Source organism: Alexandromys fortis, unplaced genomic scaffold (assembly GCF_014885135.2).
Source record: "Alexandromys fortis isolate MF-2015 unplaced genomic scaffold, M_Fortis_MF-2015_v1.1 scaffold_17, whole genome shotgun sequence".
Classification (NCBI taxonomy): Eukaryota; Metazoa; Chordata; class Mammalia; order Rodentia; family Cricetidae; genus Alexandromys; species Alexandromys fortis.
The window spans coordinates 10,496,586-10,521,617 of record NW_026067896.1 but is presented as its reverse complement, the minus strand read 5'-3'; the positions used below and the strand labels follow the sequence as shown (position 1 = coordinate 10,521,617).

Sequence of the window (25,032 nt, the reverse complement as noted above, 5' to 3'; positions counted from 1 at the left end):
CTGAAGAAAAGTGAAAAAAAAAACCTTCTTCATTAAGTTCATAATAGACATGAAAAAGGCATTGGGTGACAACCTGCTAGTTATAGATGCTGTGCTGAAATCATAAATGAGCTGCGTGAGAAAGGCTGGCCCTTTTGACTTGGGAAATGAGTGCAGGCCTGTTGGAGTTACAAAACTGAAAATGAGACCTGAAGAACACAAATGAGACCACCATTGTCATAGAATCGCTCTGCATTGCCCTCAAAACAAAGTGAAAAATAAGGCAAAGCCTGAGCTCATGCATCACCTAGTGTTTGAGTCTCAATTGAGGGAAAACAAAAAGTAACATTTAGTATTCCTGGCATCAGCGCACAAGAGGAGAATGACACAGATGAGGTGGATTATGGGGAGGAACTGAATATTTGGCCTGAAACATCCATTAAAAGAATCTAATTAATTGGCAGCAGAATTAAATGGGAGATCATATAATCTAATGGAAAAGTATCAGCCAGGAGGTGGAGTTTCGTGACTTCATTCCAGCACTGTAAGGTAGAGGTCAGCAGGTGAATGAATACCTATGAGTTCAAGGCCTGCCTAGCCTACAGAGTGAGTTTCAGCGTTTCAGGAATACAGAGCGAAAACCAGGACTTACATACACACACACACACACAAACACACACACACACACACACACACAGAGAGAGAGAGAGAGAGAGAGAGAGAGAGAGAGAGAGAGAGAGAGAACAGAAAAATTTTCATGAGATTTAAGTAAATAAGAAAAACAGACTTAAAAATGTCCAAAAGTCCAAATAACAGTTACTAGTGACTTGGCTCCTACATATTAGTCTAGGGTTCTCAAAATTCAGTGTGGATCGATTTTCAAACTGGTGTGTTCCAAGGGAGGAGGTGACTTGAAAGTGTTGCACTGCTGTCTGTTCTTCGAAATTTCAACATTTAAGGTTCTGGTGGGGGGTATTTAATAGGAATATGATTATCATGTGGAGACAGAAACATATACCAGTACTACTCTGTCAACTTGTTCCGAGATCTGTCCTCAGTTAAACTATTCTAACATTGGCAAAATAGGATCATGCTGTACTCATGACAATAATCCAGGTAGTCCATTGTAATTTTATAAAAAAAAATAGTTTGCAAATTGATGAATAGGGATATTATTGCAGTCAAACCTTAGTGTATATAGTTATGAATTTTATCTTACATTCTCTACGTGCAGACATTGTTTTTAATGTGCTATCATGTTTCAACAAAAAAGAAATGAAGAAATACTTTCCCATCTCTTAACATGTTTTAAAATAATGAAAGGCTAACTTATAGATTATAACAAAATATGATGACAATACACAAAAAATGCTATCATACTAATGTACTCAAACACATATAAATCTTGTATTTTTGTAGTCAAAATGCTTTCACTTGCTTGAGTTCCCAGGTCATATCTTCTGATACTGATTAACATTGATTTTAAAACAATTTGAAAGCATAAATAACAAAGGAGGGAGAATGAATAACAAAAATTCAGTCTATATATGATTTTTGTAATATAAGTCTACTTGGTATTTTGAATGCAAAAAGTTTGATACTAGTATAGTAAAATACATGTAACAAACAGAATTATCAATTTTTGGATAGCATTACCTAATAATATTTATCTTTTTTTGTTTTTCTTATTTTTTCTCTTGCCATTTTTTGTATGCATTTTTATGTGGAAAATTGTGTTCTGTGTTGTTTTGTGATGATCTAAAATTCTATGCTTAGAACCATCCTGATATCTTATTTAAACACATAATTGTAGACTGTATATTACGCCCATCTTCTGTTCTATTTTCTTGTTTTATCATGTTTATGATATTATCAAAGCATCATCATTCATAACACTAAACATGTTCTTGTATAGCTAATGTCTTAAAATTTGCTTAGAAAATGATGCTTTGGGTGAAATAAAAGAAAAATTACGTACATTTTAAAGTTGTCACTTAAACTATTCTGACTGTCAATGGAACTTCTGACAGTATTAGGCAGTGAAAGTTATTTCATTTGAACATGAATACTTTGTGAGTATTAAATTTAATATTGTTATCCAGTGTTACTTATAACTCAAAGCATGCACTTGATTTATGCCGAATTTCTTATTTTGGACGAACCACCTTTTTATATATCTTAGATAAGGACTTTAGGGCTGACTACATTACTGAAATAACTCCATTTTCTCATAAAATGCTCTTTTTTACTGGCACTATATTTTAGGTTTTTGTACACCTCAATATACTAAATAATAATTAATTCTTTTGATTTGATTAGCTTATTTTTATATTAGTGTACGATTTGTTGCTTTGTATAAAATAGGCAAAAATGGGAGATAATAGTGTTTGATGAATTGATCGTAGAAAAAAAATGGGTTCCTGGGAATGGCTGTGAACGAGTATAACCCCAGCACTGGGGAGGTTGAGACAGGAGGATTTGTTGAGGATTGTGTAGTTATTTTCCTCGACAGTGGAAAACCTAGCCATTCTCTGTCTCAAAAGTAAAATGTACAATTAAGGTAGTCTCCAATGTGATTATAGGAGAAGGCCAGTTCAGGCACTCTCTTCACTATTGCTTGACGTCTTAGCAGGGGTCATTTTTGAGGATTCCTGAGAGTTTCTCTGGCAGGAGGTTTCTCCTTAACCCCAAAATGGCTCCCTCTATCAAGATGTCACTTTCATTATTACCCCGCTTCCTGCTGCCCCAACTCGACCAACCTGAAACCTCATGTTCAGAGAGCCTTTTTATTCAGTAACAGATGTAATCAGATGCAGAGATCCATAGCCAAGCGCTGGATTGAACTCCAGAAGTTCAGTTGAAGAGAGAAAAGAGGGATTACAAGAACAATGGGAGCAAAGATATGACAGAGGAATCCAAAGAGAGACGTGACCTGAGCTCTTGGGAGCTCACCGACTTTTAATTTCGAACCTACAGATAGGGAGCCTGCATGGGACATCCACAGGCTCTCTGCATGTAGGTGACAAATGTCTATTTGTGGAACCCCTAGCACCTGTCCCTGGAGCATAAACTAGCTTTTTTGTATCCTATTCCCCTTGAAAGGAGGCTTCACCCTTCCCTATTTCAGAGGGAGGTTCTTGTTCCTGCCTCAACTTGAGGTGGAAAACTATGTGGAATCTGATGCAAGGCCTGCTTATTTCTGTAGGAAAAAGGAGTGAATGGGTGGTGGGATAGACAGGAGATGGGGCCAGGGAAAGGGAAGAGAGGAGGGAGGGGAAAGTGGGAAAAAATGTAGAACACACAATTAAATCCTAATAAATTGAAGAAGCTAACTTTAGACAAGAAATTAGAATATGTATGTTTTACTTCTCAGTTACCAGCTTCTTCTCAGACTGTCACCAGACACTAATTTACCTGGGAAAGAGGTGGTCACCAACACATGCCATGTTTTTTTTTCTTGGTAAAATATACAGTGTGACTTAAATCTCTACTGATGCTTGAAATTGATACCAAAGAAACTTCTCTGCCTTTTATAGTAGAGGAAAACAGTCCTTTGTTAAAGACATTTTTATCGTCTTCAGAATTATTTCAAGGCATTTCACCCATTTTGCAACAAGCTGCCATTCTTGCATGCAGTTCTCAGAGCATATGGCAGTCCTTCTGTGAGCAAAGTGAAGTCACACGGTTTCTCTTTCCACTCTTCAGGAGAGCAGAGCAGTGTGGTGTTGAGTTTGGTTATGCGTTGTGTATGGTATTCTTCCCTTCCCGATTACATCATCTGTATTCTGAATCATGGGAGATTGCTTTTAAGGCAGATGCTTGAACTTTCCACAAAATGTTCTCTTCAAAATGGTATTTCTTCATCATATCAGTAGAGCTTTTATGTAACACAAATTTCCGGAATTATTATATTCAGTTACTTAGTGCGTTTTGTGCTTTTTCTTTAGGTATAAGTTTATAATAAAGCTAGTGAAAGTATGATCAGGTTTTCTGGACTTTTCCATTAGGAAGAAATGAGACCAGTGGTTTTCCTAAAAAGCATAGATAATTAATACAATTTCATGTAACAGTTATATTTTCACTACATTTTATATTTTTAAAAGAAATTTCCATATTACAGAACAGCAAACACAAGATAATGTTTCACTCTATAAGAAAATAACTAATATATTTGTGTAATGGGTCCATAAATTATGTGAAGTTGCTAAGATATATTAGTATAAAATGTAAATAAAAAGTAGATATTATTAATTATTTAAAATTCATATCATCAAGTAACAAGAAATAACAATTGGAAAAGAGTAAATAATGATTGGAAATAATAATTTTATCATAATTCCAAGTGTTGTCTGACTACATAGACTACTGTTACTCTGTATTTAGATGAAGGTGTCAGTGGTAGCACGGGGGTTTGAGAGTCAGTTCTTGCCTTCAGCCATCTGCTCAGCATCCTTTATTTCCTTGTCTGCATAAAGGTAATAATAATTATTATGTAGATTCTTGCTTGTTTGATTTTAAAAATGCACCGCCATCTTCTTGATCCTGTATAAAGAAAAAAATATATTCTAGTAATATAAAAACCTTATTTCTTGAAGAAAGTTAAAGTGAACTTACTAAAAAAAAAAGTAGCACACTTATTTTTAGTTGTTCATTGGCTTTTATTGCCCAAGACAATTGACTGCTGATAAAACGTATTATTAGCAAAGATATTTAGATATTCCTATTGTTGTATCTATAATCATATCAAAATAGATTGTAACATTAATTCAACTCAATCATTTGCCAGAATGTATATATTTTTTGAGTTTTGCCATCAATTCAATCTTTCCATCTTTGATGTGGCAAAGACATTTAATTATCATTTAATTGGATCTATCCTTGTGAATTCTTCATTCTTTTTGAGAATGAGATTCCTATAGGAGAGTGCAGTTGTGTGGTCTTCATCTTCAAAACATTTTCTAAAAAGCTAGTAACCCCCTAATACCAGGATAATTAATAGTTACTATTTTTTTTCTTGGTGATATCATTTGAAATATTCCAGGAAAAAAATATATATAGTAATGGTTCTCAATTATCATAGTGTACTCAGTACTCAGGTACTCATCTAGATTTATTAGGAAGGAAAATAACATTATTCTAATTTAAGAAGAAGCCCTGTATAATAAATATTTCTAGGTATATTAGTGTAAAGGTTTCTCAGGTGTTGATTCCAGTGCTGTCATCTGGGATAGCAGAAACCAAGCTGTTACTCCCAATTTAAAGGATAGAGACAATGTACATTAAACAGAGTGCTAAATCACAGACTGTCTGAAGGAACAAGGGAGATTCACCTCTCAACTTATCCAGCTCAAGTCAATAGCATGCTGTGAAATTCATAATAAGTGTGCCGATTTTGCTTTCCGTTCTCTTTGCATCCTCCCATTACATTGTTCAGATTTTGAGTGAATCTGTTGATCAAGTTCATATTTAAACAGTAGATATTTATAATATTCACCTGAGAGTCTTGTTAAACTGTTTACTTGCATCTCCACATATTTGTAGGATAACTTGGGGATCTGTTTTACAGGTTGAGGAGTGACACAGCTGCCTAGCAAAGATAGAGCCAGTTCAGATTAACCTTGGCAGAGAAAAAGGAGAAAAATAACAGAGACCCGGGAAGGACAGGACCGGAAATAGAATGCAAATGTAATTAAATTGTTTCTTGATGCTGAAATACACAAACAGCTGCATAGCTTTGTAGTAAGGAAACCATGCAAGCACATCGCTATTTGCCTTCAACAGAATGCAGCTTTGCGTTGCAAAGTCTTCCAATGTAGAATATGTAGGTAACATGAGAAGCGAAATCTCAAGGATTAACAATAATGGTCCACCTTAATGTAGTCTCCTTTCCTGCTCCTCCTTAAATCTACAATTCTTCACTACATTGTTGAAAATTGCAGTGGTGGAATACACTCCTCTGTGCGTAGTTTGAAGAGAGCATTTACTGTAGTCACTAGCTTTCAAACAATTGTTGCTTTTTCATCTTTTTAGACACTCTAGTGAATATATGTATATTTGCAATGTACAGTATGGAAAAACTAGGTAACGGAATATTAGCTTACCTTGATTAAGAACATACTAAGGCTACCAATTTCATGTTAAATATCCTTCAAATATTCCAGTGAAATTTTTTAACAGAACTGAAACTATAAGCAAAATAAATAGTCACTGAACCATTTGTGTTCAAGAGAATGTACCAACCAAGAAATCTTAAAATGCATTAAATAAAATCAAAATATTAAATTATAAAACACAGTTAAAAGTTCCTGAATATGAAGCTGTTGGAAAGTAGGGGTTGAAAACTTAATTAAATTAAAAGGTTAAAGCATTTCTAGAGTGTGGCAAGTATGGGTATGCTCTAGCAATGGTAATTTCACATATGGTGACTTTCTTATACCAACTAGAAGAATCCCTAGAGAGAACATAAAATCCCATCTTTTACATGTAGTGCTGACATTTTACAGCGCACCGTAGTTGTAAGACCTGCTATGCCAAGCGCTGAGAATGCATCTGCTGTTATCTGGGCAAGTGTTAGGGATTCCTGAATTGGCTCCATTTTTAGGAAGAAAGGAAGGTCACAGATAAATTTTAGAGTATTTTCCCATAATTAGTCATGTAAATTTTAGCCATTTATTTAAACTCTATCCTGTCTTTTGAACAAAAAGTAACACATTTAGTTCTTCCTACAAGACCTGCAAATTTAACCAGATTTGTTTTTTCTATATTTAGTAAAATAAGAAAATTCTTTGTAAAGCTGAACATGCTTTCAGTTCTGAAAAAGAAAACCTTCTACTGATTAGTTATTCAAACCTGGGTAAAAAGTTCCAATCCCATTTTATAATGGGGTGTTTAGCTTTGAGTTCTTAAAGACTTTCCATGAGGGTAGCTGGCATCATGTTAAGGGGCTGTTTCATATGTTTGTATAATTCATTTTGATTGTATGCAGAGGACATTTCCACACATTCATACAGAACTTACTCTTTTTATCAAAGGTCTGGGGAGGTTTCTGACTTGGTATAAAACTGAAATTTGTACTATAAATCACAAAGAAAATAGATAAATTAAATATCATGTCATTTTAGTATAAAAGGCATAATTCAAAATCATTGAGACACTGGGATCTATCACAAATAGTATTTACCTGAGAATGAAAAACTTTTAAAAATTTGGAAATAACAGAATCCTAGAAGCTAACATTACACGTATGGGTTTTAAGCTTGCAGGTCAGCATAAACAGGATTTAGCAATCTGATAAACACATTGGAATGCTGGAGTCATAGCCAACAACTTTAATGGTTTCCAACAGAGTACATTAAGGATTTGCGTGTCTCTGTCACGTAAAATCAAAGCTATGTTCTCTGTACTTCAACATATTTATCTTCAGTACACAGTTCGCATTAAATGGTGCCCATCACTACTTCTCTATATACAAAGTTTCTCTCTATTTTTACACATTTCAAAATGCAGTGCTTTGGCATGACTAAAGCATGCATCTTTAGGATATCCCTGACTTTTCTACTAGGTTTTCCCTATATGTCCCGGAAACTATTTAATTGGTGCTTATTTCTTGGCACTTAAAAGATAGACAAAGAAAAAAATGTTATTCCAAGAAATTTTGTAGTATTAAACCATACTAACGTGTAAATGGTGAACATTACTACAACTCCCTTTCTTTCTTTCTTTCTTTCTTTCTTTCTTTCTTTCTTTCTTTCTCTCTCTCTTTCTTTCTTTCTTTTTCTTTTTGTCTTCTTTCTCTTTTTATCTGTCTCTTTCTCTCCTCCTTCCTTCCTCCCTCCCTCCCTCCCTCCTTCCTTCCTTCCTTTCTTCCTTCCTTCTTTCCTTTCTTTATTTTTGTTTTTTCAAGACAAGTTTTCTCTGTGTAGTTTTGAAGCCCATCCTGGAACTCACTGTGTAAACCAGGGAGGTCTCAAACTCACAGACATCCCCTGCCTCTGTCTCCTGAGTACTGGGATTAAAGGTGTGTGCCACCACCCGCCAGGTTTTCAGCTCTTTTTCAAAGGAGTATATTGAAGAAGTAATCAGTTAGTAATCCCGTAATGAATATGTTCCCAAATCTTGCGTGAATAAACCAATAGTAATTCTCGAAAAGCAAGTTAAACTTTAATATTTAAAGACTGAAAGCAGGGAGCCAGTACATAGTAACAAAACCTGTTCTCTTATTGAAGTTGAATATTTTAAATCTTACAGAGAAATTTTAACCTCTAGGACAGAACTGAGATTTCTAATTACATTAAATTTGCCACTTTACTTTTGTCTGAATTCTGTTTTCAAACAGCTAATACTAGACAAATCAATCTCCTAGAACTACATAGAAACATTAAACAATGATCTGTATGTTTATGGGATTTGAGTGCAGGTTTCTGGTTCCCAGAACAGTGAGAGAAGTATCAAAGACATTAATAACCCACTACCTTTTAACATATAACAAAACTTCATCAGAGACTAATTTCTTTGATTTTTTAAGATAATTCATTTTTAATATTTTTAAGTACAGAATTGTTTAATCTACAAAGCAAAATGCAGTTTTGTGTATTATGAAGACAATAACCTTAAAATATTTTTGTAGGCAGTTGGCAGAATACATGTTTGTTATTCAACAAAATATGTGGGATGTCAACAGCTGTTGTTTGTATTTAGATTTACACACTTTACATTGTGCAAGGTTTTTAAATTGAAAATTACATGCATACAAATTGTTTTGATTGTACCCAAACTTGTAAGGCCCCCTCCTTCAATTCTGCCTCTATTCTCCTTCCAACACCTTTCCCTCCTAATTTATGACTTTATTTAATAACCATGTTATTTAATCCACAGGCACTTTTAAGATATTCCATGTCATGAAATCAATCAGTTGAAGTTATGAATGTTTCAATTGATTTTAAAAAAAGCTAAGTGATCTTCTTGTGCCTAACTTCTTACTTAAGAGGAAAATTATATAGGAGACATTTTCATTCACACTGCATAGCACATATAACAGTATATATAAAAACAGTATATATGTATATATATATATATATTCATATCACTTAAGTCGTGTTTGACCACACATCCACTGCCTTGTTAGGTATCAATATTTCATTATGCAGTGCTAAAACTATAGCTTCTATTTAAATGGTCTGATATTTTCTCTACCTTCCTATAACTGAGTATCCAAAAGATGGAAGTTATTCTTTAATTAAAAAAAAAAAAAATGTGAATCAATGGCCAAAACTTCAATTTAAAACATTTTGGAATTTTCAAAAATGATTTGAAAAGAAATGAAAAGCATAACATTTAAGGTTATTGTCCTCCAATTTTTAACTTGATAAAATGAAGGAAGACTTCTACACTATAATTAAGGAATTAAATTATCCTTAGAACTTCTTAATCATATTGTGTGTTCAAATATATTATTAGGATAAGTCACCGTAAATGTTCAACTAGTCAGGTTACATTTACATGAATAATTGTTTGTCTTGCAGCCAAACAATTTTAATAAAGGCCTGACAGGGTTGCTCATGATTGTATCTTCAATACATGAGAAGTAGATGTAGAAGAAAGAAATTCAAAGTAAACTTGAGATACAAAACAAGACTATGTCTAAAATAGTAGATTTCTGGATATCAGCAATCAGTCTATAAAAATCCATAGCAAGTGTAATATATTATGTAATGTTTAAAAGAAATTTTTGAATTGTGTATGGCTAGTGAGTAGAGTTCCTAACCACATAGCCGAAGTTTTTAGTTTGGAAATGGAAAAAAAAAGCAAGTACTGGATTTTGTTGCTGACAGTCACACCCATGGTATATCATGTGTGCATACACAAACAGGCATCTGCACACATGCACCCATATGCAAATCCCAAAATACATGTAACAATTCTTAAATTAAGAGATGAAAATTTCTCTTCATGCAAATTAATTTTAAAATATTTTATGACATTTCTAGGTCTTAAAACACTTCTTTTAGTCTATTAATTTAATTTATGTATTTTTGTATTCATACGTGGTCATATCTATTTTAAGATGAGTAATCTAATAGCACTCTGAAGAAAAAATTCCACCCCTTATTATCAGGTTTAACAAAATGGCTTTAAGGTACCAAACGGCATTAATATATGCAACACCTGTAATTTATTCTCATACTTTTGGATCTATTTGGTCTGGTTTCAATCATAGTATAAAGAACAATAATAATTTGTGAAAATTATTTCCAGATATACTAAATATAATTCTTCCATTTTTATTACTTTCATAATAATTCAAAATTCTTGGTAATTCAATTAAAAAATAATAAAGATCATGATACAATTTCCATTCTTCTGATAACCCCAACACCATTGCTTACAAGTATAATTTATCTAGTAAAACTTAATGAAGTCAAGCAGTTAACAGTAGACAATCAAGGTTATGCATTTATTCTAAAATTTTAATCATTCTAAAGAAATAGATACATCTGTATCAGTTTACTCCCTATATAGTATTTGGAATGTTACAATGTTTAATGTTGTTAGTACCATTTTTATTTCTCAATTTCCTCCGAGTGCCATCAATCAAGAGTAAGAGAGCAGCTTTTTTTAACTTACATTATTCCATGCTAACCAAATTTGTTAACTTGAATTTCATTTTCAAAACTGTATTTCCTGATACATGTTTTTGTTTGTTTTCTTAACTAGTGAAAAAGGCCATAGATTTTAAATCTAGAGGATTTAAGTTGTTTCCAGGGAAAGACAACAGCAACAAGTTTTCTCTCTGTGAGTGCACCTCCTTTTTGTTACCTTCTCTAGTGGGAGAGTGAAGTCTGTGGTGTCTGTGGCGTCTGTGTGTGCATACCTAAGTGTCTGTGCATTGACCAAATAACTGCATTATTGCTTGTATAACATGCATGATGGTTAGCCGATATTTTCTCGTATTTAAATATGTACACGTTTAGTTGTAATTTATAAAACTCATATTTTTCCACTTAAACTAATTAATATGTGAAAATATAGTGTGATTTTGTGTGGTCATAATAATTTTTATTTTTGGCATATGAAGACAAATGTAATTAATTACTTATGTTGTTGGGGTTTCTTTTTTTAGCAATGCTTATTTGGATATGTCTCAATTAATACAGACATAGCTTAAGGAACAATTCAAACAGGAATTTCCCTTTAAAAATTATTATTGTTTTTAGATTACTTATTAAAATAAAACCCCACAATGTTTTCTAAAGAAATATATTTATAGTTATTTACTAATTTGAAAATATCATTAGGTGGCCTAAAATAAACATTTTCCCCACACAGCTGGGTCTTGTTGTCTGATGCCCTCTATTTGAAATAAGTCAACAATAAAAAATCTATACTATGTAAACATAAAAGGAAAAGTTTGCAAAAGACTTGTACATTCTTGCCACAACATGGAACAGCATTTGATAGAAATTTTCTACATTGTTATAATACATATAGTCTTTGAAAGAAAACTGTATATACCTATATCTTAATTCTAAAAAATTATGGAAAGTTGCCAGTAGTGTTTGCTAAATATGCATATGATGTTACTTATTCTTGAACAAAACACACTTTAATTAAATTTAGTTCAAATCCAAAAAAAACCTAGCTAAACAGCTTTGTAACTAATTTTTTTAGCAAAACTCATTACTGTTTTTCATAAATACTTTGCTTATATTTTAGTGGTATATCTAAATAATAAATTACCAGTTAAATTATTTGTGCCAAATTTTAGGATACTGTTGTGCATTCTTTATGATATTAATTTAGTTAATGATGAACTTTAAAGTAATTTTGACATTTTACTAGCTATATTTGAGAATACAAAATTGACATCTGCTGACTTTGGAAGCTTTACTATAGCTACTATAGATATACTATAGATATTTTCAAAATAATCAGCTTACAAATATGAATTTTTATGTATTTTGGGTTAAAAACAAATTGTTCCAAATTGTTAACCAATGTTCAAGTAAATAATGCTAAAATAAATTTTATATATAAACTGTTTGTTATAGTTCAAAAGAAAATTCATATTCCCATAACTTAAAAAATGCATTTGTATTATGATTTGCAAAAAAAAAAATACTAGGTTTGATAATTCCAGATATCTGACTTGATCACAGCTATATGACAAAGAAATGTATGCTTTCATAAATATATATGAGATATACTATAGTTTTTCTCTAAAACTTTGTTTGTTTGTGTGTTTTATTTGGAATTTTAAGGAGAATAACAAGCCTCATACTCAGTCGCTTTTTTCTCATTTTGTCTGTACAAATGTCACTCCATACTTCCCATGTTTTAAGTTTCCAATTGGCCTGAACAATTCAGTTTATTTATAATAAATGTCAGGTTATTATCTGGTATATGGAATTGGTTATTTTTTGCTGGTATAACATATTAATGTAATAAATATTTTATCATTTTAGAGATTCATATATACAAACATATTAGAATTTTTCAATGTTTCCTTTACCTGAAAATATGTTAGTATTTAATTTTAATATAATTGAGCCAAAGATTAAAACAAGCATATATTGTGAATAAATTGCAACATAAATTTAAGACAAGCTTCTAATTAAAACTGTGCATAAAATACTATGTTTTTTAATATTAATAATCCCTACATAGGTTAAAACAAGTTATATGTGAAAAAAGTTTTATGAATGTAAAACAGCAATGCACCATTACTTAAATTTTACTTTACTTCAGCTTATTTTTCCAATATTGAAAAATGTGTTTGAAAACTGTATTAAGTCACTGATGACTTTCACAAAGCATATCAATTTGATTTTAATCATTAATGCCTATTTTCAAGACAGTATTTAAATTTAGCACTTGTTGTACTTTATCCACTCCAATGCAAAATAATATTAAACATCCTGTATTATTATTATTGACTATCCATCATTTGACTAAAAATAAAACTTGAATATCTAACTCTTGAAGTTGAAAATAATTAGTTGTTTGAGCAGCACTGAATATCAGCATATCTGGCATAAAACACACAATTACCAAATACCCGGCATCCCAGCTTCTTTAACTGATATAACCCAACTCGCTGTTCATTAAGTTCCAGTGTTCAATCTGGCACATTCCATCTTGAAAACTAAGTCAAAGATTATTCTCCTTTAATTGTCCCATCAACTTTCTTTCTTCAAAGGAAAAGGTTGACTATCTAAACTCCAAATTCATTGGTTTCCTAAGTGAAATATTGGCTACTGTATTATAAAAATGTTAATAAAGCAATTGTATTTTCATATTGCTCCGCTTGGTAACTCGTTGACTTGTTCAGTAGGATCCTCTGGCAAGTAACAGCGTTATAAAGAAATTGAGACTTCCATATGATCATGCTTTTATTTCCCATATCAAATTCTGTTCCCAGTCATTCATGAATCTTTTACTCCACAGCAGCCTTGCTGTGTTCTGCTAGAATAATACAATAAATGGATGGTTAAAATTCAGTCACAATCCTCAAGGACCCATCATTTACACAAGAAACTAAATGAAACAAGAAGCAATTGTTTAAAGGCTATTAAGTGCTCCCATTCAAAAATAACACAACATTGTTGATAGTTTGGTGTTTACTATCAGAAAAAAATTCCAAACCAGTTTATTTTTAAAATTAAAATAGAAACTAAACAAATATCATAAAGAATAGAAATACTAAGGTAATCAAAAGGAAGAGATCATATGGAGGTTCATTTAAATCAGAATCTACCTATTTTTATTTTTAGACAAGAAACTCCTATTAAAAATAAAAAATCTATTTAGAGGTTCAGAAGACATTTTAAGTTAGAGTGTAAAAAAAGTAACCAAAAATTATGGGTTTTAAAAGTACATCTTAACTCATACATAATAAATACTTTTTTCACTATGAAAATAATAAACTTTTAAGATCATTGTTCCGCTGTTTGTGCAAAAACAATTTTCAACTAACAGTGTTAATGATGAAAGTATACTTAAAAGTTCTGCGTTAAAAGTTTTTCCCATCAAGGATTCGCACTCAAAAGTCAACATCCTACTGTAAAAATACTTATGTCTATACCGTGCTGCAAGTTACTATGGAGACTACATGTGATGAAGAAAATTTAGTTGGCCAATTGCTTCAAAGGCATTAGGCACTGAAAGCAGTTGATTGAATGAATAATCATTTCATTTGAAGATCTTATTGCTATTTAAGTCTGGGAAATACTAAAATTTCTATATACTTGCAATAATGAAATATTGTATAAAGATATATACACAAAAATGTCATTTAAAACTTTGAACTTATTATACTATATCTAATTTTTAAGATACAATGTGGGATAGTTTGAATTTTAAATAATATACATAATAGGTATGTCATTGTAAGTTTTCTAGACAATAATATTAATTAATAACATATCATTGAATACATTTCTTAAACTATCCATCATCAGGCTTCTCGCCTGCATAAGGTTATTTTTATAATAATGGTAGTTAGGTGAAAGGTTATTTGGAGGATTAAACTAATATACAAAGTGTCTAAAATGATTCCTGACATTGTATAATGTAAATAATTATTATTTATATTTATATAAAATGCTACAGTTTTGATTTGAGGCAATATTAGTGGGTGAGTTGAAAAGGGAAATTTTCTTTATCTTCTAACTATGACCTAACAAGCAAGTTGTATGTTATAACATACTATGTATTACACCATAGTCTGGTTAAACATAGATCATGCTATCCTTTATAACTTATACATAGTTTTAGGAGTGACAGGTTAATATCATTCTAGAGAAAAGCCTTCCAAGGGTCAAAACAGACATTACAATGAAATTTCTCGCTTATTGAAAAGAGTGTATGAGGATGTGTTGATATTGAAACTAATAGAGCCTATATATCGAAAAAAATTTGACTTAGCTTTTACTAATATGTTCAAATAACTAAAAGTTTTACGATTTTATAAAGGTTATAAACTTAAGTACTGATTATAAAAGGAAAGTGAAATCCCCAATTTAATATCTGACAATTTTTTTAATTATTTAAAGTAGTATCTAAATAAAATATTTTCAGTTATGTAAGAAGTATGCTTAGGGTAGCAAGGTAAGAATATGTGATTATCTTTTGAAATAAAAGGAGCAAGAATTTTGTATTAGAATCTTCTTTAAAGTTTTGATACCTATAAAGAAAAATCAATGTGTGGAGACATTAAGAAAACTCTACCCATCTGTGAAGGTATTATACTCTGACAGAAAGGATCTGTATTCTGTAACACATACATATTGATGACTAGTGAGAAATAATTTTGACTTAGTATGGTATCTAAAGCCCTTGAAGATATTAAAAATAATAAAATATATTTTAGATAATTTACCAATCATTTTACACTCACATTGGACCATATTATTATCACAGAAGTATAAGGATTATTAGCTTGCTTCTGAGCAGCAATAAATGCCAACAGAAAGTTTGGAGACTGACTTGTTGAAGTCTTCTTAGGAATCTTCATACAGATGAAAGATTCATATACAGAATTGATACGAAGTGCGGTAATGTTTCAAACAGTGAAAAATACACAGTGACTACCTCAGGGTCAACAACTTAGAAGTAGCCCACTATAGTTGAATCAGTTACCCAAGACTACAGCCCAGAAAACACTCAGAAATGTTCAAACAGCAGTTTGAGAAAATAAGGACATAAAAAAAATGCCACACGAAATGAATCTATGAGCAGGTAATAGAGTTGGCAAGAACTAATTTGTTCATATTTATGAAAGTCGTTTACTAATGATCTGAGAAGCTCTACCGTTTTGTGTCTATCTGAGAAAATGATGACTTTACAGTAGACACAACTGTGAGAAATCACCTGTGAGCTCTCTGCCTGGCTGGTGCATCAGTATAAAAGCAGTGATGGATTTGGACTATCAAAATTAAGCCGAATTCCAGCAACTATCAGTTTTGATTTTACATTAGAATTACTTCAGCAGTTCTTTAAAGCAATCAAAATATGTTGACAAATGATGTTGTCCAGGAAGCAGTGTCCAGGTAGGGTAGAACTGGACACCATTACTCTCCATAAAGGATCCTCAGGTGATCCCGCTCTACAATGTAAAACAAGAGCCATTGTAGGCTTCTTTCTTTTTCTCTTTGGAGCCCCGTTCTTTTCTTAAAAGGAGACAGGTGAACTGGCAAGTTGATATTATAAAACAACTTCATTCAGATATTCTAGAATTGAGAAGCAGGAGTTTAAGGCCAGTATGATGTACAGTAATTGTAAGGCCAGTCTGCATCTTATAATTAGATCCTGTTTCATTATGAATATATTTGCACATCTGTATGTAGATATGTACCCAAACAGGCATAAATAAACTTTTATATAATAAATTTTAATTATTCAATGTGTTCACAATTGCTTCACTGAAAAATATTAACTAATCATTGACTAGAATTATCTTTAAAAAACTGTGAAAATATGCAAAAAAGTTAAATACTAACGTTAAAGAAATAGCATGAACTTAAACCCATGAATTTCTTTTCCAACCTTATCAAAATACAATAAATCACAATAATTTACAGCATTATTTTGTTACACTGCTGTTGCCAAACCAAAATTCTTTGTTATGCAAAAGTGTTAGTAACAAATGTTTATAGATAGATAGATGATAGATAGATAGATAGATAGATAGATAGATAGATAGATAGATAGGTAGGTAGGTAGGTAGATAGATAGATAGATAGATAGATAGATAGATAGATAGATGTACTGCTTTTAATTACAAGTTTAAAAGTAATGGAGACTCAGGTGACATAGTGAAAGGAGCTAATTACTCTACTGATGATAATTTATAGAAACAACAGCACTGATACCTGAGGTCTTTAAAAATGTGAATTTTATTAAAATTAAAGTAATTGATGTTTATGTGTTAATATACAGGATAGTATATATCTTTGAAGACAGCCATAGAAACTATTTTCTGATATGTCATTAAATAGAAAAAATATCTTTATCACTTCTTTCTGAAATGACATTTTAACATTAGGTACTCAGAGAAATATTCAAAAGTACATTTCTGTAGATTTCAATATTATTAATCACCGAGTCTCTAACCGTACATATTGTCTGTTTTTGTTTTTGTTTTTGTTTTTTTCCTATTGCAGTAAATGAGGGAGGTATTAAAACAGCTTCCAACTTATGTCCAGATCCTGGAGAACCAGAAAACGGAAAGAGAATTGGATCAGATTTTAGGTAATATTTTAAATTATTTTTTTATCTATCTTCTTCATTCTTTCATTTTATTTATTGAACTGTGGATTTTGTGAACTCAAACTATGTAAGCTAAAATCTATAGATATGTTACTGTTAATTATATATCAGTGTTTTAAAATGACTAGTTAAATAATACATCAAAATTACAAGACTGTCTTGGCATTGACATGATTAATTATTGTTTTCAAATGAAAATTTTTAGATATCCATTTGCACTCAAATACTTTAAAAAGTTGTATGAATCTGAATGAATCGTTCAGTCTTTTTCACTTCCTCCTCTGTAATATGCAAATCAGACCACCCCTACACAATGGTAAATTTTCAGTGGGGTGTCCTTTGTGATAATAGCCAGCAAATATTTTGAGAAAACTTGACTATATTTCTCGAAATAAAATAACTCAAATCTTTAAGCATATTGTCTAATTTAATCTATAATTAAATTTACTAACAACTAAAACTGATTACAACTTATTCTTAAAACTGATAATCTATGTAACTAACAAAATTACAATCTTTAGTAACATAGAATTCAGAAGAATGAGAAAAATCCAAGGTCTTAATTTGGCATTGCACATTTCAATATTCTCAGAAACAAGAAAATAAAAAGATTATGATAAACATAATCGGATTTAAGTGTATTGGGGATTAATCTAATCTATGAAGAATATTAGAAGGGTTGCTGAGACGGCCACTGTAGGTAAAGGACTTGTATGCGAGTATTAGGACCTGTATAATAAAGATTCAGATATAAAGTGTGCTTGTAACCTTAGGGCTGGGGAACAGAAGGAGGAGGATATCAGCACTCAATGGCTGACCTGAATGACAGAAACAGTCAACTCAAGTTCAGTGAGTGACCCTGGTTCAAAAGGTCAGGTAGAGAGGTATTTCAAGGCAGGTCCCATATTTAGGGCTAGTTGCAACACAAATTGAACTCAGGGTTTTTTTGTAAACTTATTTGGTACTCATTGACTTACTTGTCTTTTGCTTGTTTATTTTTATTTACATTTCTTTGTATATTGGGTATCCGTGTTTTGTTTTTATTTGTTTTGTAAAGGTAGAGAAAGAACATAAAGTTGGATGGGTAGGGAATGTGTGGAGGATCTGGGAGGAATTGAGGGAAAGAAATAACATGATCAAAACATATTGTGTAAATTATTTTATAATAAGAAATAAGGAGAAAATAGATTAATATGTCTGACGTTAACCTTTGTTCTTCACAAACACACACACACACACACACACACACACACACACACTTGAGTTCCCACATTATAAATAGTTGGTAACAAATAGCTTATATATATGGAGACCTGTGGCACAATGCAAGATACCCACCACCTTTATTGGTGACTACTAAACTACATGTAGCTCTCTGGTCATGATTTTTGAGCAGCCATTGGAATAAGACAACCCCTAAGATAGGAAAAAGAAGTATGTCTGCGCAATGGGTGTGAAGGGACATATTCAGGACAGAAGGATCTCTCTCTTTAACACCATGAGTGTTGTTGACGAGGTTTTTTTCCATGGGAAAGACAGTTTGAAAATACTTTTAAACATGTAGAAGAGTGAAAAGACACTTCAGATAGCTCACATATTTGAGACATCAAGTAGCTCAAAGCAATGGAGTAATGAGGCAATTATATTGTCACTAGAAAATCAAGGCATTTTTATTTTTATAAATGCTAAGATTTAAGGAATTATGCAGAACAGGTCAGTGGTATGCGAGAGGGTATTAAAAGAATATCAGCTTACAATGAATATCATCCAAAAGCAGAGAGAGATTACAAATTACATCCAACTGCAGAGAGAGAGACTAGTTAACATTACAAGATACATTAGCTATCTTGACATAACTGGGCATCATCTCATGGAGGGATGGTCTAGACTGCATTGGTCTGTGAATGGTTGACTTGACTGCCATTCAGGATGTGAGAAAAGCCCAGACTGAAAGTGAGTGGTATCATTCCTTACCTTCAGGACTTAGACATTATAAACTTAGCAAAAATTAGCTGAGTGTCCACCATGCATTTGCGCGTTTCTTTCTGCTTTAGACTGTGGATGTTACTTAACTAGATGTTTCAAGTTCTTTCCATGCTGACTTCCCAACAGCTATGGACTATAACCTCAAAGTATTAACTTCCCTTTTCCCATTAGGTACCACCCATGGTATTTTATTATGGCAACAGAAATGAAACTGGATCAAAATTATTCAGAGGTATCAGAAAGAGATACATAAACATTAAAGATTGAGAGGCTGTGTAATGTAAAGAGAAATGATTCCATATTTATTATTTTCTGATAATCCTTGATCAAGCAAAGCCAAGTAAACAAAATATGTGCATGTAAAGAAGGCATGGATGGGGTGACATTTGAGGCAGAGAGGAAAATGGTAAATATCTACTATCGTGGGGAAAAAGCAAACATGATGCTAAAATGCTACCCTAGGGAACAATTTTTATTGCCCTTTGGAGATTGATAATAATGACTGCTTGTTATATGATTTCAATCTAGCATTACTGAATGACCCAAGCCCAACTGTAAAAGGGACTGTTCAAAAGCATGCAAAAATTTACTGTGTTTGGCAAATTGCTAGTAATTGTTTCATGCATATGGATTGTAATAATAGACCTGAAGCACAGAAATCCTCAAATATATGCTCAAATTGGAAGATCTTTAAGGGGGCTTCATTGGGATATCTCCCACGGCCATTTTTAACAACAGCATTCTGCCCGTTCAGAAAGCACCAATCGAAGAATGCATAGATTTGTCTAAGAGACACAAATACTTTGTTTCAAAACTATAAATTGTATTCATTATAATGGGTGGTATGGGAATCACCCTTAAATAATAAGCAAAAAGCTAATAGAGATATAAAACATCTATAAAAGATTAAGATAGGTATATGTTCAGATAACTTTTCTTTCCTTTGTCATTATTCTCCTCCCTAAAAACATTCGGTATTCTTATACCCTTGTTGTGTCAAGAGAGAATTGAATGGTGGCTTTGAAATGAATCACCATCTGCATCTAGAGATGCCAGACTGATTGCAGGATTGACCTAGCAATGTGTCTCATAAATATTAAAATCCCATGACAAGTTTCCCTGGTGTTCTCTACCCAGATGAAGTTTAAATTTTTGATTAAAAATTAAAAATCATAAAAGTATGATCTATAAAACAACAACATATAAAATATTATATTGAATTTCATTTAAAAACACTGCTAATTGAAAGAAAACAGACACTAAAGATTGGGAGAAAATATTACCAGATCTGTGCAAGGAATAGTGTCCAAACTGCACAGGTAGAAATATGAAGCAAAATGCTTAAAGCAGCAGCTACAACACAGCTCTGTTCCTTAATAGGTAGCACACACAGCTGCACAGGGAGATGTAGGCACATATTGCTTCATTAACACATATTATAGTCTTTCTCTAGGTGTGAACATTGATCACAACTGGAAACATTGTTTTCAAATTCTTCCAGAGTAGCAATAAGCTCTACAAAGCAGGATGTCAGAAAGTTAAAAACTTCCCATACTAAGAAATAATGGATTTTTTTGGAAGAACAAAAAGAGTCTTCCTCTTCTGTTCCGTGGCCACACCCTCATAGGCAATCTTCCCGTATCTACAGAACTTACTGCTCTTTGAGGTTCTCATACCTCTCCCCCATAAGCAGGCTTTGCCATAATTTTTTTTCTCCAATGCCAGGTACAATAGATGTTCTTTAATATATTACACCAGTGAAACTTGTGCACAGCATTTTTTAAAACAGTTTCTCAATTTGAGTGTACAGGTTGCCTCAAGAGATTTCTAATCGTATCATTATTTGTTCCTTGATCAATTATTTGTACTTTGAAAATTATCCTATATCAGTGTATCATTTCTGATTTTTCTATTATGAGAAGATCTGCTGCCCTAATTCCTTTGTGTGTTGTCCTAGACGTTCATTCTCTCATGTAATCAAAGACTTTCTTCTGAAAATTTTGTTTTTTAGATCAGTTGTTTCCTGGTTCTTCACTCCTTAATTACTGTATGCATTTTGTTATAATATTAAGTATATCTTCTCTGTCTCTGAGAAAATTTTTGATTGTACAATATGGAGAATCAGTCAAGATCATAAAGATACGTTTATAGAACTGAATTGAATAAACAGCAAAAGTGTATCATCAGCAATTTTCTATTGGTTCATTTGATTCTGTGGCTGGATGACCTGAAACTCATTATTACACTAAATTACTTACAGCAGATGTTGAAAATCAGTTATTCTTGCACATAACCAATATATTTGTAAGCCCTGAAGCAATCTATAGGAAAATCTTAGAAATGTGAGCTATCTTACTGGGTCTCACTGTTAGCATCACTGTTACGATCTCCAAGGTGAGACCCTGGCAGCTGGGCTTTGAAGTCGTCAAAGCTATTTTTCTAATTTGAAGTGTCCATGGCTCATCGCAGAATTTGAAGTAGAGAAAGGCTGCCAAAGAAATATAAAAGCTGGCAGTGTAGTCTATGCTGAAATATAAATTAAAAATTTAAATGTCTCTTAAAATTACAACCGTCTGTGAAATCCCAGTTAGTGGGATCCTTACTTTTCACGGATTCCTGCAAAAAAGACTTTATATGACACCTTCTTGTCAAAAGCAGAAGAAAGTAAGGAAGATGGGAAATTTAAAGATGCAAAAGTGATGTTGCCAGACAACCATTTTCTCCCCTCTGAGAGTGAAGACGTTGCTAGTTACAGGTTTGCATGTTGATTAGATCATGCAGATAATGACGGATGGCTCGGAAAGTGGGCATTGCTCTTGGGGTTATATTAGAGCCTGTCACGTGGGAAAACTGTAATAATGCAAATGCACCATACTTTGAATGTGAACGTGTCTCCAAATCTTGCAATGGACTTTCTAAGCATGCTAATATATTCAAGATTTTACTTTAGTAATGCAAAGAAATCATCTACAATAGAAACTTCCTGAGGCATTCGTCCTGCCCCCGATTCCTAGTAAATTTCCTGAGGAATAGCTGCTACTTGTGGGCTTTCCACTATCACCACAGAACATCATTTCATAATCACCAGTTATTTTTATATACTAATCTCAATCTTTTCTGAACCAACATTCACAATTCTATTTTGTACTCCCATGACTTTAAAAATTGTTTTATCTAAGACATGTCAAACTGTCATATTTGCATTTTTTGAGCTCTCCTTTTCAAGATTTCCTCACATTAGTGGCAATGCAGTTTGTCAACTATGCAATTTCAATCTCCATAGCAAGAGGCATTCAGTTACAGATTTAGGGAACTTGACTCCTGTCAACACAGGATTCACAGCTTAGCTACTGAATAGAACTGCAGATAATAGCCAGTTTGTGGACTAGCATAGGGTTAATAATGAAATTTAAATGTAGGTTTATGCACTGGGGGTTGGAAACAGAGATGCTCTCAGAAGAAGAGACAAAGCTGGGAGTGCGGATATGGACATCTCAAAAGGAGGGCTGAATCAGAGCTGGTTGTTTTGACAAGGCTCTTATGTAGGATTTTCTTGAGGCTTGAAGTTGTTCTCTTCAAAGGGTTTCTATGGACTAAGTAAGCTCACTGTGTGTTTTCTGTGGGCATCTGACAGGATTAAAGATGATAGAAAAAAGCCTAGGCCAGAGGATACAGGGAGATGAGATATCGTTCCCATAAATGATTTTGGTTGAGGTTCTCAGAAGATGTCTGGTGTAAGGATGTCTTTACCCAAGATTATATGTATTCATACCACATGCATTCTCATTTCTATTCTAACATGAAGTATCTATACATAAAGTAATATTAACTCAATGCCAGGTGCCTATGCAACAATTATTAAAACTGTGCCAAAATTTCTCTTCCACTGTCCTGTCAATCAGACTGCAGGAGAAGCAACTTCTTTCCCTTCCCATGTTCTCTAATGTCTCTGTCATCATCCTTCCTCGCTTGAACTTCTATCTTCAGAACTGTAGTTTTCATCCATGTCTTTACCTAGGACATCTACCAGGACTAAAGAACCTTATGGATCCTGATTTAATTGTTTCTCTGCAGTCTTAACCTTTTCTAATTCTTCTGAGCTTTGGATATTTATTTTCAACTTAAAAATATAATCTGAACTAGTCTTTCTTGTAAAACACATATGTATCACTAAAGATGAAATGTGTGGTGTTTGGAGATAGTTGAATGTAACATCACTTCCTGTCAATCTTTTGCCTTCACTTTAAGAACTTTTGGTATCTAAAGTTTGGTTTATTTTATTTTTTATTAAAAGAGGAAAGACTATTACTAAACTGCACAAACTGATTTAAAGTATAGGCTATGTAATGCAGTGTCATGAAGTCATTTAGTAAATAAGGAAAATAAAGCAGAGGTCAGTCAATATCATCTTCTGATTGTACAATTATTTTCTTAATGACTGCAGATAAAAAAAATACCTTCATTCTGGCTTTGGTAGGAAGGCTTTTGCCTTGCCTTAGTGTATTTTGTATTGTTCTGTTTGGATGTCATCTCTTTGAGGCTTGTTCTTTTCTGTAGAAGAAATGGTGGGGGAATTGATTTTGTGAGAAGGATGGGCCTGGGAAGAGTAGAAGAAGCAGAAAACGTGATGGAGATAATTTATAAGAGCAGGATCATACTCATGCCTCATGCTCTAAGCTAAAGAATGATGTCACTTCACAGTTCTATTTTGTTACTAAGAAAACTAGAGTGCTGGAATTTCCCACTTAGTAATTACAAAAGCAAGCTTTGAACCCAGGGCTTATAGCTTTCAGTTTGTTGCTCTTTCTTTTTGCTTATACATTTGCATTTTAGCATTTAAGTTCTTCTTTAAGACACTCTAAACCTAGCCTTCTGGCATTATCTTTTCCAGCACCATATTGTGATATAGAATGCTAAGCATGTCTTACATAAAATTAAAAAAAAAAAAAACTCATTTCAGTTTTGGGCAGTGTATTTCAAAACAATAAATGCAAAAGAAGTTACCATTCCTTAAACTGTCTAGTTTCATATGACATTTTTTTCTTCAGAGTTTCTATGTAGCATACTCTACTTTCTCCAAGCAGATAATCCTGCTATTCTCTAAAAATTATTTCAGTTCTTTAAATGTATTTCTACATCTCTAACATCATAACTTATGCCCACACTCACTTGTGTCATTTGACTCTCAAGTTACTTAGTCATGTTTGTCTTATTTCAACAATAGGCAACAAATTTATATATTAGAAGAAGATTCATACCATTGGATTATATGTTTGTTACCCAAGCCAATCCATTTTTAAATGTTCAAGAAAAGCTTTGTATGTGAATTGGGCTAACCAAAATCACTGCATCTACCAGTACTATATTTTAAAACTGAAATGAATAATTTAGACTAGTATTGTCCATATGGAAATATTTTTTGGGACACATAGGAAAAAATTCTTAAAGCTCTATCGTTTGGGTCTGAAAACAGATGCGATAGAAGCTCAACATTATTATTCCTTAGGGCTCAAGAATTTCTGTACAATGTTGCCCTATAAAGTTTTGCTTGGTTACCTCACTCAGGATAGTGTTTTCTATTTCCATCCATTTGCATGCAAAATTTGAGAAGTCATTGTTTTTTACCGCTGAGTAGTATTCTAATGTGTATATATTCCACACTTTCTTCATCCATTCTTCCATTGAAGGACATCTAGGTTGTTTCCAGGTTCTGGCTATTACAAATAATGCTGCTATGAACATAGTTGAACAAATGCCCCTGTCATATGATCGGGCCTCTCTTGGGTATATTCCCAAGAGTGG

The 25,032-nt window shown here is 32.6% G+C and overlaps 1 protein-coding gene across 3 annotated transcripts in view; it reads left to right on the top strand.

Annotated features, from left to right (window-relative positions):
• The window catches only part of Csmd3 (CUB and Sushi multiple domains 3), a 930,239-nt gene that overhangs the window by 348,699 nt on the left and 556,508 nt on the right, over nt 1-25,032 (top strand). For 2 of the 3 annotated variants that reach the window (XM_050162600.1, XM_050162593.1), the window contains 2 exons: nt 10,693-10,770; nt 17,139-17,226. In XM_050162600.1, the coding sequence (XP_050018557.1) occupies nt 10,693-10,770; nt 17,139-17,226 (166 nt within the window). The remainder of the gene's footprint in view (nt 1-10,692; nt 10,771-17,138; nt 17,227-25,032) is intronic. The other variant, XM_050162609.1, reaches the window with a different exon arrangement.